At 54.2% G+C, this 20,547-nt stretch overlaps 1 protein-coding gene across 10 annotated transcripts in view; it reads right to left on the bottom strand.

Moving 5' to 3' along the window:
• The window catches only part of SSBP3 (single stranded DNA binding protein 3), a 164,757-nt gene that overhangs the window by 19,523 nt on the left and 124,687 nt on the right, over window positions 1–20,547 (bottom strand). For 5 of the 10 annotated variants that reach the window (XM_058695757.1, XM_058695765.1, XM_058695785.1 and 2 more), the window contains 2 exons: window positions 4,761–4,841; window positions 3,781–3,840 (listed from right to left, as the gene is read on the bottom strand). In XM_058695757.1, coding sequence (XP_058551740.1) covers window positions 3,781–3,840; window positions 4,761–4,841 — 141 coding nt within the window. The remainder of the gene's footprint in view (window positions 1–3,780; window positions 3,841–4,760; window positions 4,842–20,547) is intronic. The other 5 variants (XM_058695773.1, XM_058695778.1, XM_058695794.1 and 2 more) reach the window with 1 other exon arrangement.

The following is a 20,547-nucleotide window of genomic DNA, read 5'->3' as shown; positions in this document are numbered from 1 at the left end:
GGAGCAAAGGCAGAGGCAGCCTTTGAGATTTGGAAGGGGAAACTGAGGTCCACAGGCCCAAGTGCCCCCAGTCATCAATTGGCAGAGCCAGCAGGAGCACTCAGGCTCCCAACTCCCTGTCTTTACCCAGCAGGTGAAATGTCCCCTTCCGACCCCAGGGGGGCTAGAGGAGGCCTCCCAGAGAGGGGCGAGCAGGATGCTGAATGAGAGCCTGCTCCCCAAAGCCTGGTGCAAGTGGCAGGTGCCGGTGTGATTACTGTTAAGAAGGTGAGGACAGGGTGCCACGGGTTTCCCAAGCGAATGCTTGGCACGCTTGCTGTGAAAACCTGTTACAAGTGATTTACTTGGGACTGGGGTTATTTCAGCTGCAATTGGGAAGAAAATAAAAAGGGAAGCAGAGCTGGAAGGAAAAGTCTGCTTCTAGAAGCCTCTGCCTCAGGACCAAACACAGGCCCTTGCCTTTGAGAGGAAAGCCTCTGTGAACGCTGACCACCTTTTCCCATCTGCGCGTGCCAATGCTCCTCTGGGTTAGCATCTGGGATAGGGACACCTGTCCCCTCCAGCCTCAGCCCTCACCACTGCCGGGGGATGTCTGAGTGGGGAACTGGGTGCCTTTGGCCCAAGAACAAGCTCTAAACCAGTTGTGGGTGAGGTGGTGGTAAACAAAGGGGCAAGCTCTCGCTGTTTTCCCAAGCTTCAGAAAGGGTGCGTGCGTGCGTGCGTGTGTGTGTGTGTGTGTGTGTGTGTGTGTGTCTAGTGGGTGGGGGTGCTTGCAGGAGGCCATACAAACCTGGGATTGCCTGCTGTCTCCACTGCCTGGGTGTGTTCACAGCCTGTCTCTCTACCCCTGGAATTTCAGCTCTTCCGACCTCTCATTCTCTCCCAGCCCTACTTCCTTTCCCCCGGTTCCCAAGCTCTCAATCATGTGACTGGTTTTGTATCTGCCCCACTTTGGGGTTTGGGCTATTTCTAGACCCCAGTTACAGGACTCTGAGAGGACAGAGACCTGCTTGCCTCTGAGGCTGTCTGGTTTGGGGGATCCCAGGATGCTGAGGTAGACAGGGCACCCTCCGGGCCATAGAATGCCCCCACCTAACCTTGATGGAGCAGCCATGGGGGCCGGGCAATCGCTCCCTCACCAGGTAGCCCAGTGTCAACACCAGCAATTCTCAAAGGAAGTTCCTCCTTGGGCTCCCCTGATCCTGCCGTGTCAGGACTCAGGAGCAGAGCAGGGCTGCCCAGAGGCTCGACGGGAGCCTGGGCGTCATTTCCCTCCTCCTCCTCTCATTGGGGTGGACCCTGAACTGAGGACAGGGCAGTCTAGCCTCCTCTCCAAGAGAAGGGTGACGTGCAATGACTGAAATAAAAGGGTCTCACACAAGAAGGCCGAAGCCTTCAAATGTAAGAAGGAAGAAAAGTAACAGCTCATATATGGGACTGTAAGCACATGCTGAGCACACACTCTCGGAGCCTGCTAGGGAAAGTGCCGCTCCGGGGCTGTCATCCGGGCTCCTAGAAGTAGGCCAGTGCCTCTCGTACAGCACCGCGGGGCAGGGACAGGAAGCAAGTGTCTGCTTGGGGAATACACAAATCCCAGCAGCGTGTGCACGGTCACTCAGCTGGCCTGCCCCAGTCGGCCACCGGGCCAGCGGGGACTCCTCTGGGACATGTACGGGAGGGCTGCCTGACACATCCGATCTCAGTCTTCCTAAGCCCAGCTGAACCCCAATGACCACCACCCACCCACCCGCTCTCGCTTGAAAAACACCAGTGCTCTCTCTACACAACCCCGAACCTGTAGCCAGGAAGGCAGCTAGGAGAGTGGGCTTGTAAGGACAGGTCATCAATCCTTGGCTTCTTGTCCCCTTGAGTGCCCTTCTCATTGCCCTAACATAGGAGGTCACATGTACCTGACCAAGTCCCGCTGCCTCTGCTTCCTCCACCTGCCAAAGGGGAGGGCTCACTGGGGTGGCACAGAGGCTCCTGTTAAACCTGCAGCCGCAAGCGAGGCACTCTCCACGAAACCCAGGTGCAACACCTATGATGGGCACATCCCTCCTCAGAGGGCAAACCTTTCTTGAGCCCACAGGAAACTGGAAAATCAGTGTAGATTTCCGATGGGGGGTGGCGGGAAGGTTGGGACAATTGGTTTGTAATGTGAGGTGCAGATGACGGATTTATCCTCCACTTGCTCTCTTGGGTACTTGCTCATGCTTAATTGATAAATAGAAACATACACGTTTCCTCTCGTGTCCCTTAATTGCTGGAGGAAAGGCCACAATTATGATAAGGAAGCATCTGTTCTCTCCATGGGGCGGAGGCCAGTTCTGGCCAAGGAGAGCCTCCTCTGGATGTGCTGGGGTGGGGGTGGGGGAGGCGGTACGGCGCTGCTCGGGCCCATGCACATGATGGCAGAGGAGGCCCACCTGGTGACCGGGGCAGCACTTTCACACCCCTGAAAGCTAACTGAATTGGGAGAGGTGCAGAGGAAACAGCACTGGGCTAGGAGCTGCAGACCAACTTAATCCCAGCTTACTGGAAGACTCTGGGAAGTCACTTCTTCACTCTGACCTGTTTCCTCATCTGAGGTACACCCAAGTGTCCCACCTTGCTCAAAAAGTTAGGTCTCTAATTCCTGTTTACATCTCCCCTTCATGTCAGAGAAAGAGGAAACAAAAGATTTTTGGAGGGGAAAAAAATAATTGGAAACCTGATAAGCAATTCAGCCCTAGAACTGGAGGCCCCTGATTACAAGCATCTCTCCTCAGCCTCCACCACTCAGGGGCACTCAGGGGCTTTCTTGCAGAGCCTTGAGTAACAGTAAAAATAGCGCCCCTCCAGTGGGTAACTGAACTCCCAAGTTCCAAAGGCTGTAGGGGCTGGATGTGCTGGTGCTGTGGTCAAATCTTTTGAAGGGCATTTGTAAGGTCACTCTAAGAGTCACACGTAAAAAATATTTCGGCATGAAAAGAAATCCCACTGATGTTTCTTTTAAGTTTCTTTTAAATCTGTCAATCCTCAAAGGGTGTTTTATCTTTACCTCTCCAGCTCCCCTCCCGCCCCTGGATGAGCTGAACTAGGGAGGGTGGCACGGGGGCCGATTTCTCCAGACCACCTAGAACTGCCAACCCTAATGGCCCAGCATAAGGCACACAACCCCAGGCTGAGAAGCCCTCCCATAAGCAGACCACTTTTCTAATTACACGAACAAATCCTTTCTTGTTTTGAGTTGGGTCTGGGAAACAGGCAGACGTTGCTTAAAACCTCACAAATGTCCTGCTCCGCTGCATCCAGGCTCCTGATCTAAGCATTCCTACGGGCCATTTCTCCCCTTAATAGCAGGATTATATTTACCAGCCTTGGCAATTCTCAAAAGCTTCCAGGAAAAAATGCACGTTGTCAATTAACTTCATTAAGGAGGAAGACCCTTTTCCAAGAAGGGGCTGGAAGGGAGGGGCAGGGGCATTACCACCTTCTCTAGAATAGCTGAAACCCTGCATTCCCAAACATGGCTGCTTCTGGGGCTGCCCCCTGAGCTCCAGAACCGGCTGCCCAAAGCCCACCAGGAGAGGCAAATGAAATGCTGGGAGTGGGGAGCTGTACCACGGACACAAAGTGGACACAGGGCCCTCTCTGGGGACCTGCTTGGAAGCTACCTCCTGCATTGAAACTTGTCCCTCCATCTCCCGACCCTTCCCCCAAATTCTGCTTTGGGTCAAAGTCCAACTGAGGTCAAGGGTGGCTGAGTGAGGGGAGAGAGAACATGAAAAGATACAGTACCTGGTTTCCCATTCTGATCGGGGGCCTGGGGCCGCCTGCGTATCGCGGTGACATAAAAGGCTGCAATTACAGGGAATTAGTTCAATGACAGCCTGCACTACCGCACAGGGCCAAACACAAATGCGCTCCACTCCACAAAGTCCAGTTTTGTTACAACTAGTGATCTTTTAAACTCTCTTTCTCCCCGGTGGCCTCTTCCCTCTGGGCAAAACTTCCTTTGGGCAGAGGGAACAAACGACGTGCATGGCATAGGTGACTCCTGACTCCACATCCGCTCACGGAGATCTACTCTGGGTGGCAGGATAGTGTGGCTGGGGCTTTGCACAGGACGCGGAAGAGCAGGTACATCAGTGCAGGGCAAAGGAGGAAACCGCGGCTCTCGGTAAGGGCAAATGAAATCAGAAAGGGACTTCTACGTAAAATTCCCAGGGTGTGCAGACAAAGCTGGACACACACACACACACGCACACACACACACACACAGAAACCACTGACAAAGGGGGTGGGGAAGGGGAGCGAGGATTTAAGGCGGGGGAACACAATGAGAACGGTCAGGGGACAGCGGGCTCCCTAACTTGTGCAGGGCAATGGGCAGGAAAGCTTTCTCAGCAGCAAGAGTGCACACAGAAAAGGCTAGGGATGCAGCTTCGGTTACAAACAAATGGTTAACCAAACTCAAAAACCAAATCAAAAGTGAGAGAGGAAAAAACAAAAACGCAAAGGCCGCTGACAAGGTCACAGAAACAGATTTTCTTTTGGTTTCATATCCAAGCTGGGTGTGATGTCCAAGGAACGAAGACTATCTTTTAGAGGGGGGAAATTTTTATTTTTTTATTATTATTGTTTTTAAAATTTCATTCGTCAGTCAAGACTCGAAAGCAATGGCTAGAGCACATTTTGATTTTTGTTTTTCCTCTGCTGGCTCTGTCCTCCTTGTGCCCCGCGCCCCCCGGCGGGCGGGCGAGCCACAGCGCTTTTACCTGACTGTGGGGTCCCATCATGCTGCTGGGATTGTGAGGTGGAGGCTGTGCGTGCGGCGAGGGCTGTGACCCCGGAGGACCCTGTGAGGCCAGACAGCAGAGGCAGGTTATAGATCACAGCACATGGAGAAGCGCAGAAGCTTAAAAGAACAAAAATTAAACCAAAACGAAGGGCAGGCGGCGGGCGTGCGGGCGGCGGGCTCTGGTTGGCGGGGAGGTGCGAGCGGCTGCTTAGGTCGCAGGCCCCACGGTGTACGCGGCGAGCGGGAGGGAGAGAAGCCGATGAACACACTCACGGGGCGGGGCGGGGGGGGGGGTGTTCCAGGGGTGGAAGATAAAACCCAGCTCCTTTGTCAAAGCACGCAGGAGCAGGGGCCCGGGCGCAGGCTACGGATGGAGCGGAGTTTGCCGTGTTAAATACGCTGGTTGTGACGGGCTCAGAGAGCGCAGTGATGTGCAGCGAGCTGACCCCTCTGCAAAGCGTGCAAGGGAGTGGGGACGAACCAGTGAGGCCCTGCCCTGGGGGAGCTCCCGGTCTGGGGGGGGGGGGCACAGAGACAGGGTGCAGGTTCCTAGGCCAGTCTACAGAGGGAAGGGGCCTGATGGATGCACGAGAATAGATAGAGGAGTCAGAGCCCGAACAGATGAGGGAACGACAGGACGGACCAGGGCACTGTTAATTCACCTTCACTTGGAAATGGCCCCATGAGGTCGGGGTTTTCATTCTTCTTTTTACCAATGAGAAAACTGGGTCTCAAGGGACGAAGGGATTTGGCCACAGCCACACAACTGGTAGGTAGCAGAGCCAGGATGTGAAGCCTGATGGGCCCAAGGCTCACCCTGACCAGTGCAGCCCTGAGCTGAAGCAGACATGGGCAGAGGAGCAGCGGGATGGGGCTGGAGGCCCCTGATGGGTGGAGGGGCTGGGCTTTCCAGTCTAGAGGGCAGTGAGCCACCTATGGTTCCGAGCTGACCCTGGAAGCCTTGGGCTCTGCTGACCTCGACTCCCCCCAGAAGAGATGAGGAGATGAGTTCACTTAAACCACGGGGTTGGGCAAACTGTGGGCTGCAACCCATTAGTGAGTGGTGAAATCAATTTAGTGGGTTACAACCATTGTTTCCTAAATATCTGGAACAGAATAAAATAATAGAAAATATCGAACAACTCTGTGTATACGAAGTCAAGTATTTTTCACGAACTGCTTTTTACACTTATACACACGTGTGTGTATAAATGTCCAATGTATCTCCTCCTGTGGGTCCATCACAAAGCACAAAAAACTCATCTTGGAGGCTCCCTCCTGCCTACTCAGAACATTCAGAGCTGGACTCTGGTGCTGGTGATGAGAAGCATACCCTACTTGTCTCTTCTCCACCCAATACTCTCGGAATATTTTGAGAAAAATTCAACACCGGCAGGGGGAATGGGGGGGGAGGGATTTACATTAAAGAAGGAGAGGGAGAGAGAATCTCTGAGATGCAGGTAGGATTTTCTTCAACAGTCTCTTCCCTCAAAGCCAGGCTGCCCAGCCTCCCACCCGCTCAGGAAACCAGGCTGGGGCTGGGGAGGGGTGGAGGGGCTGGTACCAGCCAGCAGGGCCAGGGGACGCAGAGAGGAGGTGTGCAGAAAAAGACTGCAGGAGGAATACAGGAACCCGGGGGCACCACCGAGGACAGGCCTGGAGTTTCCTGGCCAAGCGAGGGGCTGCTCACTTCCGGAGAGCTCCGCGGAGCAGATGTTCCCCTACCTGCCACGCTACTAATTTCAACAAGTGTGTGTCTTTCTAGCGGCTGCCAGCAACGGCATGGTTTGTTACCATGAGCAATTTTCTTAATTAACAGACATTAATTAGCCATTTAGCAATTTTGCAAGCATTTGTTTAGCGGCTTTCCTAAACATGAATACCACTGTGATAATGGCACTGATTAGAGGGTCCCCTAATTAACAGTACAGGGAAGGAAAATTGAAATCACATAAATTAAAAAGGGAGGGGAAGTTAATGAAGGCGGGACATATTTGCACCTGCAAGTCTTTTGTACCATGAAACTTGGGTGCAATGTAAACAAAATAAGATAATTCAAAGCCAACCCCCCAAAAAAAGAAAAATAAAAAGAACGGAAGAGAAGGGTTCAAGGGTGAGGTCCAGTTGCCAAGAGGGGGCAAAAGGCCTTCTGTCAGTTCCCAGCTCTTGGCAGGAAGGGAGCTCCTCCTCCCTCCAACCCTCATGGCCCTCACGGGTAACATACAGTCCTTCAGAGAGAGCAGTGTGTCTCTGGGCAGGTCCCCCACACCTGTGCCCCCGTTAGCCAGGGGAGGCAAGCAGGCTGACTCGATGACAGGTTGCCGAAAATGTATGTAAAGCACCGAAGAGTGTGTGACACCCACAGGGGGCCTCAATCGATGGCAGTCCTTGCTGAGGGCCAATTCTTGAAACTGGGTCTCGGAGGGCCATTCTAAGCCATCTCTTGGCCATGGATTATGGCTGCTCGGGCCCCTGGAGGTTCACAGGGCAGGCTGGCATGTGTGCTTCACCTCCCTACCTCCCTCAGAAGCTTCTGGATGGACTCTGGTGACTGGTCCCTGAATGAGCGGATGTGGCAAGGTTTGCCTCAAAGCAGGTGCCTCAAGACAAACGGCCAGTGAGTATCAAGAGCCGGGAATGTGGCTGGTCAGTGAGGCCCCAGCAACTTCTCTGGCCAGCGGGAGAGGCGGGGAGTAGTAGGCTGTTAAGCTAGGGAGGGAGCAGCATCTCAGAAGTCTCCCCTGTGACCTGGAGCCAGGCTCTGGAATACTGAGGACAAGAGACCCCTCACCCAGGCCAGCCAGTTACCCAAACAGAAAACCCCACCATGATCTCAAGACGGACACAGATGCTCAGCGTTCACGTCCCCAGGGCACGGAGCTCCTCTCCCACCCCAGGGGGGGTGTTGACCAGGCTCTGCTGGTGTATTTCCCAGCACTGCATGGCCCCCAGCACTACTGGGAGCTGTACGAGCCAGAAAGCTTTTCTTCCATGGAGCCAGAAGTCTACCAATTCCCAGTGGTCCGCTATGTCTACCCAAAGCTCCATCCTCCGTGTCTCTGCTACCTCCACTCGGCCTGCAGCTGTCTGCCACTACATCTGCGTCTGGACTCTGTCCTCAAGACGGCATGTAACGGCACAGGGAGGGACCCCGCACACTTGGCACGTTCTTAGGAGCAGAGAACAGGTCCTGCGTTTGAAATGTTTGCTTCTGTTAAGAGGATGACAGACGTGTTCCCATCTCCACAAGGAGGTACGGAATTTGCTGCCTTATGGTTTAGTGGGCCAATAAAAGGTGTTTCTCTCGCATCCTGCATGCTCAAAAAGAGACCAACAGATAGGTATAGAGAAAATGGACTTTATGGTCTTTTCAACTCCTTACTCACTTGGTCAAAAGGCTACAGAGAAGGCAGACCAAAAAAAAGGATCTTGATCTTTGTTGAGATGTTGGCTTTTCTCTTGCCCAAATTCTGAACAGATCTGGCAGACAGGTAGAAAGGATCAAGGTGGGAGGGAGTCCTAATGCTGATAATACTGATGAGTTTTCCCACATAGGACGGCTCCAGGGGCCTTCCTGGCCTCTACTTGCCGAAAGCTTTAGAAGAACCGAAAACAGGGGTGTCTGGAAGCCTGTTTAGCCAGAAAGAGCCTCCGAGTGCAGCTCTACTTAGGCCTTGGAGGCTTTCTGTCTCGGGAAGTGCCTAACCCCCTCGCCCAGCATGCCACAGAGCTGGTGGGTAGGAGCAGACATCTGAGGTGCACAAAGTACTGGGCTAAACTGGAGTTGGCGGGGGGGGGTCCCACTGGAAACTTGGCGAGAACTGCACCTGCTGGCAGTCACTTGTTTGTTGGGTGGCCCTGACAGATCAACACTTCTTCCAACGTCCTACATTTACAGGGGAGAAGAGAGAGGTCCAGCACAGATGCAGAACCTGCCCAAGACCACGCTGGTGGCTAAACCACATCTCCTAACCCCAGCCCAGGGCTCTCTTCACGGTGATCATGTTCCTGTCCACTGGACGTAAACAAACAGGGTTTGAAAGAACCCGGTTCAAATCATGACTCTGCCACTGACTGCACTTCTCTCATTGGTGAAATGGGAATAATCGAAGCCACACAAGGCCGCGTGGGGGAGCTGGCCTTCACCTGTATTAGCTCAGGTAACCCTGGACCCCTCACAGGAAAGGCCATCAGTGGCTCCACTTACACCTCAAAAGGGTGAAGCCACTTGCAAAGATGTTCAGCGGTGGAACCAGCAGCAGAGTCTGATTCCAGAGCTCCAGGAGGTCTGAGCTTGGCCACCATTCTAAGGAGCCCGGAAGTGGTGCCTCCGTGTCACACGTGGAGCACAAAGATAGGGGAAGAACAAATCCTCGAGGCTGAAGGATGTGTGGGCGCATGCAGTCACGTTCACCCCCACACACACGTATTCTGGATGCTGACCTCAGGCGTCTGGCCAGCCCCATTTCCTGGGGGTGGGTCACGGAGATGCATCAGACTCATCTGGCCCTAGAAGCTCCCACGCTAGTTGGCAAGAAGTTATGAGGACATAGTGACAAATGGGCTCGAGTGGCAGTTAAAATGCCTTGGGCTCCAAGAGAAGGGGGCAAGTAAACTGAGGCCCAGAGTGGCCGTAGAATGTGGGCCAACAGGCAGCTGGTATGAGAACTGGGGCCCCCTGACTGGTCAGAGCTCTTTCCACTGCAGTGCTCTGCCCCACCATGGGGGGACAGCAAGGAGGTCTGCACCTGGGAGAGACCTCAACTCGGGAAACCCTGCAACTGAATCTGGGAAAAGGAAGCGGCAAACGTACCCACTTCCTTTCTGGGCCTTCATCCTGCCCCAGACCCTATTAATGGACTTGCCACTGTGTCTCAGATGTTCCCGGGATCTCTGACCGGAGATACAGAACTCTTGCACTTCCTTTTCATTCTTCCTGCAATGCCAGCGTTGGGTGGTGGTACGCACAGCAGCCTCTAAGAGCCACTGCGGGGATGGCATGGGGAGGCTCTGCCGCAGGTGTGATCGAAGCAAACGCTGGGTCATTTCACTTAAACTCTGGATGCCGCCAGTTCCGTTGGAAGAGCCTTTGCCATCACGGACGTCGTGGGGAGCAGAACATTCCCACAGCACAGCCGACCCAAGGTCTCTGCAGAAAGGCATTTCAGAAGCACTTCCGGGTGGAGCCCCTGGACTTCACCTGAAGTCATCCACAAGAGATCGAAGGGCTTGTTGCACAATGGAGGAAAGCTTCAGGTTGCATGGACCTGGCATCTGATCCCAGCCCCTGCAGGGCACGCTGTGAGTCCAGTTTCCTCATGAGGACGACAAGGGGAGTTGCAGTGGGGTGGTGCAGCGGACAGCGTCAGGCATGCACAAGGTCCTCAGTCTTCCGTGGTCCCGCGCCACATGCTCCGGTGGCCACTCGCTGCCCGCGTCCGGGGAAAGTGCGAGCTAGACCCTCTCTGCCGGGAGCACCCTCCTCAGCCCTGTCAAGGTGCACCCCCGAAACATGGCTCCATCCTCTTCACACCCTGTCTTTTCTGCAGACGTCGAGTAGGCTGCTCAATCCACCCCACGTGGACATCCTGGGCAAGGCCCAAACGGGGCAGCGAGGCTGGGCCAGCAGGAGGACCCCAGAGTCACAGTCAGCCAACCACCCCCTGGGGGGGGGGGGGCGGGGGGTATAACTAACACCTTTGAGTTCAAGGAACCAGGAGGAAAAGTTAGTACCAAGAGGGTGACCAAGTTGGCCCTCTGAGCTAAAGACTCTTGCAGGTAAGAGAGGATAGCTCTTTAAAATTAAAAGGCAAATAAGCAAACAAACACTGCACTGATGTCTTTAAAGGAAAAAAGTAATAAAAACCATGTGCTAACTTTAATGTTTCCAAAACTCACCGCTCCTTCACCCAGTGCCACCTCACACTCTGCAAAGCTGCCTTTCCCTGTCTAGCAATCATGGACCTGCTGAGAAACAGAGCTGAGACTTAGCCCCAGGCTTTCTGGGTGCAGAGGGGAGCCTGGGAGAGAGCGCGAATGAAGCCGGGCTGTGGCCAGTGGCCAGAGTGTCGGCCCCCAGAGCCCAGGGCACTCGGGCTGGAGCCGCGCCTTGTTATCCCTGAGCCCTGGGCTGCTCATCTGTAAGGGGGAGGGTTTCAGGTGACACGTTCCTCATACCGAAGCCATACAAGTATCCTGCAAGCTGCAGAATAATGCTACGTGGTTACCACTGGCTAAATTTGTTTTCTGTCTCAACAGAAGGCCTTTGGGGAAGGGGACTTGACGTTTTAGGTGTCTCAGAGACAAAACACTGCACACCTTCCCTGACTCATGGGGCCACTGGCCCCTGGGTTGGCAAGGCTGACGGGATGGGTTTCATCTACTGGCAGCAGAGACAGACAGCTGGCATTACTAGGGGCCTGTGTAATCTGCCTGTTGGGTGTGTCACTTTAATTGAGTGAATATAAAATTACATTAATTATACACATGGTAAAAGGCATGCGGCAGACAATCCAATTTGCTCCTTGGACACAAATGCTGACGGAAAACGCGCCCATTCTGGGGAGAGGGCCAAAGTGTGCCCGAGTGCCACTGACACCCGACATCCGTCAAGGTGGTCTGCCTGGTTCCTGGAGCGCGAAGTTGACCACCTGGCTAGGTGAAGGAGGGAGAGCTTTAACCACCCCCCCCCCCTTTTAACACGCGCCTCATTGGAGGAAAAGTTATTTCTTTATCTTGACCCATGGGAACAAAGTTGGCAATGGCTCACACAGTGGCTTTCCTATCCTTGCTTCTATCTGTCCTCTCCAGGGCTTCTCTGTGTGTGTGTATGTGGGAGGTATAGGCCAGAGTTGGAGCTGAAATTACCAACTCTCCGAGGGCGGAGGAAGCCTGGGCCATCCGTACACCCACCCAACACGAGCCTGGGACGCAAGCCTGGGCCACACACAGCAGGTCCTCCGGGGCCTGAGCTGGGCCATACCCAATGGCATGACCCCAGGAGAGCTCCAAGTCAGGGGCTGCTGGCCACGGCCACCTAGGAGATGAGCCTGCAACGGGCACCGGACAAGGAGAATGGGTTTTGCCAGAGAGGTCGAGTGACAACAGCCCATCTTCCCAGGATGGCGGGGAAGTTACCAATCAGAAGGAGCAAGAGAGTACACAGCGTTTCCCCCTTGGGGTCACCTCTGCGTACCATCAGCAATCTACACGGCCACCGAGGTCCATTCTGTGCAGAGATCAGCGGAAGACTCATTGATTTCTGTCTGAGCAAAGGCCCCAGCTGACCTCCCCTTCTCCCCCCTCTTTCTAAGGAACCGAGACAGTGCCGGGCAGACAGCAAGGGCGAGAGGTCCGCGCACTTGTGAATCTGGTGCCAAGACGCTCACAGGAGGTGCTCAGCATATGTTCTTCTCAAGAGGCATGAGGCACACACGCTTGCCTCACAGAGACAGAGACGCAGAATCAGCAGGCGACGGTTTTCAAAACAAAAGGAGGAAACGTGGCAAATAAAGTAGAGGCGGCGTCCACGACCTAACGCAGAGTTCCGGCACATACTGCCCCCAGGCTCTTCCCCCCCGCCCTATGTATAGACAGGAAGACTGAGCCCCATCTCACTGGTCCCAGGTCCAGGCTGGGTGCCCTGCACCACGCTGCATGCCCAAAGCAGAGGCTGGAGTGCCAGGACCCCAAGAGCACGGCCACCATGTTGAGCTAGAGTAGGCGCTGGCAAACTGGCTCGGGGCCAAATAGGGCCTGCTGCCTGTTTGTGTAAATAAAGTTTTATCGGAACACAGCCATGCTCACTTGTCTACTGTCCAGAGCTGCTGTCATGCTTCGATGGCAGAGTTGTGACAGAGACCAGATGGCCCACAGAGCCTAAAAGACGTACTGTCTGGTCCTTCAGAGAAAATGCTTGCTGACCCCTGCGACAGGTAATGGTTTTCAAGGCTGAAGAGGGAAAAAACTGGGGTCTTTTTGAAATTCTCAAGGTGAAATAAAATAGTACTGTATCTACTTTCTAATTTTTTAACCTTATATTTCTCTAATAGAATAACTGAAGCAAAAATCAACCCCATTTACAGTAAGGAAAGTGAAGTCCAAGGACATTACAGTATTATTTATCACAGCCACAGTTTTTCCCACTGAGGATGAACAGAATGAGCACTAGACCACGGGTCAGTGAACCCGAGTTCTGGTTCTCCCATCAAAATGCCACGTGGCCAATCTCTGAGCCCTGGTTTTCTTGATCTTTCATCATTATAACACAATTAACCAGCATTCACATCCAGCTGGCTGATCCTAGAGTACCTCCTTGCTGATCATCTCCCCAGTTTCCTTCTGGCCACAATGCTGGGGAACAAATTCATCCCTCGAATGCCAGCACAGACCATCCTGGGGGCTCCATTCTAGCCCTGACTTCTTTCAGCAGGTCCACACTGTTTGACTCTCTCCTGGGCCGTGAAGTTCTCTAGGGTCATCTCGAGGAAGGGCTCTACCTTGAATGGCTATGGTTGGGATGGGGTAGGTTTAAGAGAGGTGACTTTGCCTCTGGCTGCTAAACGTTTGGGGTCTCCCTGCTAGAGATTCTTTGTACGTGCCTGTGTCCATATAACCAGGCACCCTTTATACGGACACAGGGAAAAGCAATGATACCCAGAACATATGTGCAAAACCCAGTCCACCTTGGCAATGATCCAGCCACTGGGTCCCAGTACCCTGGGCCAAGGAGGTACTAAGCACCAGAGACGCTTGAATAGTACTTCAGGCCTCCCCAAAAGAGTCCCAGGCTGTTGGAGAGACCAGAGTTTATCTATTACCACAGCAGCACCCCAACAGAGACAAGGTACCAGGCACGCTAGAGAGCAAGAGGGCAGCAATTACAGAATACTCACATTGAGGCAAGACCTGGAAAGATGATCAGGTGTCCTCTGGCAGAAAAGGCACAGAGGGGCTTCTGGGCTGAGAGACTGGCACCTGTGCTCTACAGGTCATGTGGGCATGGTGCTAGAGGGCCTTATGCACAAAACGGGGAGACCTGGGGCTGGGCGCTCCAGGCTGAGAAGTGGGGTCATTAACCTTTAGCAGCTCGTGCCTAAGTGTTGGAAATTATACACCCTTTCCTTTCCTTTCCAGAGATGTTTCTATGGTGTCTCTCAAGTTAGAAATCAAGACTTCTCGGGACACCAAGTCCATAGCTGTCTGGGGTGCTGATTCCCATCTCTCTCTGACCACACATGGAATATGCACCTGCTCTCCCACTAAGCCATACTCCAGTCCTGAACAGCTAGCCCTCTTTAATGCTGGCAAAGGAGCTGGGGCCCAGGGGAAGGCTTCCAATACCCAGTCCCAGCCATGTGGGTTTCTGGTCAGGATCCAGATAGCAAACCTCTCCCTCCCTGACATGTACTCACTGCCGTAGAGACTGACTCTCTGCGTAAATGGGTAAGAGACTAACTCAGGATCCAGAACCACACCAATCCCTAGGAACACCTACCTTGCCAAGAGAACAAAATCCACCCCCCCCCCCCATCAAAAGACTGCCTTTTGCTCTGAGAATGGATAGTGCTGCAGAGACACATCCTACTCCTGCCCGCCAGCCTCCACACCGCCTCTCACCAGCGCTCAGGCTCCGCTGTTAATCACAACGGCACACTGAAGGCGAGGTGCATATTAAAAAGGCACTGCCTCATCCACCCGGAGAATTCCTGCTCTACTTTAAGCTCTCCAGACACATGCACGGATACAGCCTTCCTCTCCTACCCCTTCACGCCCTGACAGACAATCCAAAAAGTAAAGATTTCATCATATCCAACTAGGAAGAGGAGACACAGGGCTCTGGAAGGCACAAATCCCGAATACCAGAATTCAACCCCTATTGTCCACTGACCACAAGAGGAAAAAGAAGTTGGCCAAGGTTCTCCCTTTGGTTTGCAGCTCCCTGGATGACTGGGAGGGAAGGGAACAGCTTGGGGAACGGCCCAAGATTTCATCTTCCTTCCTCAGCCAAGGAGAAGCAACAGATGGGGCAAGGGAAAGAACCAGGACTCTGGGGAGAAATGGGTTTCGGAAGCCTGCCCGCGGTCACCCGGGCAGTGGGTTATGCAACTGGCTCACCTCAGCAAAAGCACAGGGGCAGTTGGGGAGGGAGGGGGCTAAGCGCTGTCGGAAGAACCCCAGATTCATGGGCCAGGAGCACTGTCTGCAGTCTCCCCCACCCCACTACTTGCTTAACCTCACCTGTAAAATGGGACACCCCACCTCCTCCCAGAGAGCTGCAGGACTGAGATACTGAGGGTCCAGTACTTAGTCTGGTGCCAGGAACTGGCCCTCACCAAAGGGAGGCTGCTGGTAACAAAAAGCTGTCAGGATCTTCCCCACCTCCAGGAATACTTCAGGAGCTCCCCTCTTTCTTTGACTAAGCTTTCCTATTACCCCAAACCCAGGGAGCGGCCTCCTTGTGTTCTAACAGTTTCAGGCTAGAGGCATGACCCTCATGCACTCTGCCTGATGTTGAGAGCTCTTCAGCATACTCTGCAGAAGTCGTGTGGCCCTTGAAGTGGTCCCTTATTTCTTCTGCTTCCCACCACACCTCCCACGTCCGCCCTTTCTAACATTGGTGCGTATCACAGATGGGCAGATGGGAGACCGAGAAAGGTAAAGCCACTGCCCCAGAACAAACTGCAAGTCTCCAAACACTTAGCGCCTTTTCCACAACCTCAGAGTAAGTTTCCTGGGACCAGATGCTATAATAATTCTGAGGAAGAGGCACTTAATCAGATCACATTTTGGGCATATCTTTTTTGACCTTGGGACAAGGACAGGGCAAGACTCTGTCAAAGTCTTCTTGAATGAAATGACCCCAAACTGAAGAGCCTTCATGCAACAAGGGGAGGGGAGGATTCTGCAGTCTGTAGAAGAGGCCACACAGACATGCTGGAGGGACAAAGTCGTGTGTGAGAGCAATTGCTCTGGCCCTTGCCCTGGGGATCAACAGCTGGTCTAATAATGGTGTGAAGGTAGCAGGGGTCAGATCACAAAGACCTGTGAATGTCATACCCAGAACCTGGACTTGATTTCCTCAATGTAAGGACACCATAGACAGGAAGTGCACTTGCTGAAGGAGAGCCGCCCACTGGCCTGCAGTTAGCCCAGGCTGGGGTCGGCCCCATACGATGAACATCTGCAGTCAGGTTCTGCAGGGCCAGGCAGAAACCTGTCACTCAATGTGTACTGAAGGAACAGATGATTGAATGCCAGCCCCTAGGAAGGAGGCCTTGTGCGGATTTCTGATCTGCCTTTCATTCCGGCCACATTTCCAAAGGCATAGCTGGTAAAGCGGGTGGAAGCTGTTCCTGTTTTATCGGCGGGGAGCTGAAACTCAAATTTACCCAGGTGAGGTCCACTAGTAACAGAACTCAGGATAACCGGCAAAGACCCAGCCTCCCGGGTGGGAGAGCTGACATTAACTCACAGTAAAAGGAGTTCATACTGCTGAGCCTGGCAGGAACAGAATCAGAAGTTCCTGAACATATAACCTGCTTCCTTGCCTCTACCTCCCCTGTAAACTCCCAGCGGGTAGACCAGGGAACAAGGAGTTAGGCCAGGTGGGCAGAATTAAGTAAGGTAGCACATCAAAGGGCCAAGCAGGGCCTGGTGCTTAGTAGGTAACAGGTACATCAGTCTAACTGAAGGGTTAAGTACTAAAAAGCCAATCAATCTCTCGAAAACACCCAGAGCCTCTCCCACACATCATTGCCACCAAGGCTGTGCTGAGCCCCTAACACTCCCTTCTTGGAAGAACACTCACGGTGGCCCTAGCCCTACCCTGACCCTTACCTCTGAGAAAAGAACAGCCCCAGGACAGACCTACACATATCCACAAGGAAGATTCCCGAGTATATACGCACACCAGGCACCAGGCAGGGCTCCACAGGTTCATTTCACACCATCCTCACAAGTAGTCGAGAGTCTGGGGCTATCTTCACCCCCAACTGGCAGACGAAGCAATGAGGTTCAGACAGGTTAGCAGACTTTCTCAAGGCAACCCAGGCTGTGTGACCTCAGGGCCTCCAGGAAGGATGGAACACCTTCAGAGAGGGTGAGGGAGGGATGACAGATGAGCTTCCAGGGGCCCAGGTGCTAGGCTTCTGACTACTGGTCAAGCCAGATCTTAAAGCCAATGGGCAATGTTTCAATGGCAGTGAGAAACCATCACTGAACACGGACACATTTCTCCGTATAGCCAATCCTTACCAGAGCTCCAAAGAGGAGGCCTTGTGATTTGCTGAATGACTGCTCCTCAGCACAGCTGAGGACACCAGTGCCCGGAGAGGTCAGGTAAGCTCCCCAGAAGACGTGGTCAGGAAGTGACAGGGGGCTGTCTTGTTCCAAAGCCCCTGGTCACAGCCACTGCACCCTGTGATGCTGACACTTCATGGAAAAGCTGCGGCTTCCTAACCATACTCTTACCAAGTGTGACGCCACCATTTTGGTATTAGCAAGAGATAGGGGGCTTGCTGAATGACAGGTGGGCCTGGCCTAGGGGTTTTGTTTATCCCAAGGCCTTCTTCATCTGGGGGCAGCACTTGTCTGCGAGGGGTCGGCTGCGGAGTTCATTTACGCAGAAAACAGGACATGAACTCAAAACCCACACTGTGGATCTCCTGCTATATCCCGGCTCTTGGAACACTCACGGAGATGCAAGAAAGTCCTCAGACTCCAGTCCAGCCCGCTGGCCCAGCCCAGACTCCCCATAGGGCAGTTTCCTTTCAGAGTGGTATGATCTCATTCAGGGGGGTCTATCCTGAGCCACATAATGCCAAGGCGTGTTATTATAGGATTCCACTGGAATTCTCTTCCTCCAACCTTTTCTGCTACAAGGGCTGAGGAATTTGACCTTTTTTTTTTTTTTTTTTTTTAAAGGGAAAAAAACCTCAGCACGATTTGCACAGGAGGAAGGTGGAAGCAGAAACACGGGAGGGTCTACCCCCTCAGCCAACTATGAAGAAACAAAACAAAAACACAGGGGGCTCCTCCACCCCCATGACAGGCGGGAGGATCTTGGCAGGGGTGACAGGGGGAGGGAGGGAACAGATGCGACCCTGGTGCTGGGACAGGGGACAACATGGCACGGCAGCTCTCAAACCCGGGAGGGAGAAATCCAGTTCTAAGAGAAACCCAAAGTAAAAACCCAGGCAGAAAGGCGAAAAAGGATAAACCAGCCCAAGCTTTTTAATACACGAGAGGTGAAGGAGGCTACTGGAACACCAATCCTTGAGGATGGGATCCACAAAAGTCAGAGATGCGAGTAGGCTTACAACTCAGGAGAGGCCCAGAGGGAGGGGACACGCTGGGGTCTCCTGGGGGGAGCGTAAGAAGCAGCAGCAAGAACTAGCCCGGGTCTCCTAGGTCCAAGGGTCCGTCTGGAAGACGCTCCCCCTCCTCTCCCCAGAAAGGGAGCAGAGACCTGGGGCTGGGGGCGGTCCCTGGTGGGGAGGCAGAGGCGGCCAGCAGCTGAGCTCCCCGGTGGCGTGGGGCCGGCTCCGCGTTAGGGGGCGGTCGAGGCCTGCGGAGCGGCTGGGTGCTTTGTTACTGAGCAAATCTCCCAGGCACTGACTGCTGATGCATAGCTAACAGGGCGGCAGACATTGATTTATGTTCAACTTTCCATTTCATCAGCGAGAGTTACGGCGCGACATGCGGAGTTCACGTTTTTCGGAGGGGAGGAGAGGCGGCTCGAGTGTGCAGACACAAACATGCCCGCCCGCGTGCACAGAGGCACACGCGCCAGTCAAGGCCGCAACTTTGTTTTCCCTTTCCGAAGGGAGGGCGAGGGGGCCGGCAGCCTGGCACGTCAGGAGTAACCTTTTGTCCGCGGTTGCTAGGAGCCCCAGCGCGGTCATCTGCCGCCGGGCGGTCATCTGCCGCCGGGCAGACGTTAGGCACCAAGCTGGCTGCCGGGCGGGGCGGGAGCACAGCCTGACCTTTGTGGAGGTGGTGTTGGCAAGAAAAGGTTTTTTTCCTCCTCTCCTGCCCTGGCCTTTCCACCCAGGCCAGGCAATTATGCAGGGAGGCCTGTGTGTGGGTCCACAGCGGGGAGAGGGGGACAGCCCAGGTGACAGAGTTTCTGAGCGGCCAGGGGTTTATGAAGTCCTCTAAAGCACGTAAGGCCCAGAGAGGGGAGGATGGTTCCCCAAGGACACACAGCCGTTTGGCAACACGGTCGGACTCAAATGAGGGCGTCCAACAGCCAGGGCAGGGGTCTTCAGGCTTAAAGCTAGCTTCTAGCTTTTCACAGGAGTCAGAGGAGTGGTGCTCTTGCTGCATAGCGCACCAAGTTGGCTTGGAACAGGTGGGGCTGGGGTGGGAGCAGCTCAGGGCCCAGCAGTTGGGGTGCCCCGCCTCCTCTCTAATCCTTCTCAGCGGGAGTGACCCTGCCTTCTGTCAGTCTGGAGGCAGACAACAGGGTGAGGGGCGGGGCGGAGGGGGTGCTTCTGTCCCCTGCAGGAACTGGTGCACTCACCCCTGACACAGCATCTCTGTCCTCCTCTCCCACAGACCAGCACATCTATCAGACCCCCTCTGGCCCACAGCAATGCAGACGTGGCAAGGGCCGAGGCCAGAGAATGGGGTCCAGAAAGGGAGGGGATTTGCTTCCCAGTGGACTAAGTGCTCATTCAAAACTCTAGAGCCTACCACCTGGTCCAGGCCTGTCTTCCCTGAGCAACTCTGGCCAACGTGAGCCTTGGTTTCTTCATCCAGAGTGGGAATGCTGTTAGCTGTCAGGCCTACCTCAAAGGGTCAAATGGAATCACATAAGGGGACCACTTTTCTCATCTAGAGAGCCTTCTACCGACAACTACAAGAGGGGGTCAAGATAGTTCCATTTTAGGACCTGAAAACACTGGCTGGGAGCCTCAAGGGGCAAAGGGGCTGCTACAGGACCATGTGTGGGGCCCTTGCCTTCTAAAGTGAAGGGTCTGATAGGAGGCGGCTGACAGCCTCTCGCTACCTCAGGCCAAGGTAGGCCAGGACCCGCGGCATCCTCCCAGCTCTGCTTCCTCCCCATGCCCATATCCAAGGGGCTGTTGGTTCAGGCCAGGGAGGTGCTCGCCACTGCACTCAGTCACCACTCCAGCCCAGGCCCTGGCCAACCCCCAGAGGACCACTGCCTGGACTCCACACTTCCACAATGGCCAGCTTGCCACAAGCGCAGCCCCTCCAGGCCACTGAGGGGTCTTCCTGGAACCGGGCCACTCCCCTTCTTAGGAATCTTCCATGGCTCCCCTGTCTTTAAGTTACAGTCCTTTGAGCATCTATCCAGGTCTCCTGCCTTTCCAAACTTGCCCTTTCATACTCCTGTCCTGGCACACTGCCCCACCCCCTCACTGGCAACTGCCTCCTGCTCAGGCCTCCTATGTCAGCCCCTCAGGGAAAGTTTCCCAGATGGACCCCAGGCTAGGCCAGCTGCTCCTTCACCTGCCCTCATGGCACTGAAGCCTCAGTGTAATCACTCCCTGCCTCCACCAGACTGCGAGCCCCTCGAGGGCAGGTCCACGGCTGCCTCCTTCGTCCGCAATGCTCACCAAGGGTGGGTGACTACGAGGTCACTGTGCCCTTAGAGACCACGTCTGGCCAATGGGCTAAAGGATGATCAGCAAGTCTGCCAAGCCTTACATGGTTTAGGTCCCGGCCTCAGATTCACCATCCATCAAATGGCGATCCAAACCCCTACCCATCGAGCCCTCCTGTGCATCAGGCTT

This window comes from Neofelis nebulosa, chromosome 2 (assembly GCF_028018385.1).
Source record: "Neofelis nebulosa isolate mNeoNeb1 chromosome 2, mNeoNeb1.pri, whole genome shotgun sequence".
Taxonomy (NCBI): Eukaryota; Metazoa; Chordata; class Mammalia; order Carnivora; family Felidae; genus Neofelis; species Neofelis nebulosa.
The sequence above is the reverse complement of the archived record's forward strand: the minus strand, read 5'-3'. Positions and strand labels throughout refer to the sequence as shown.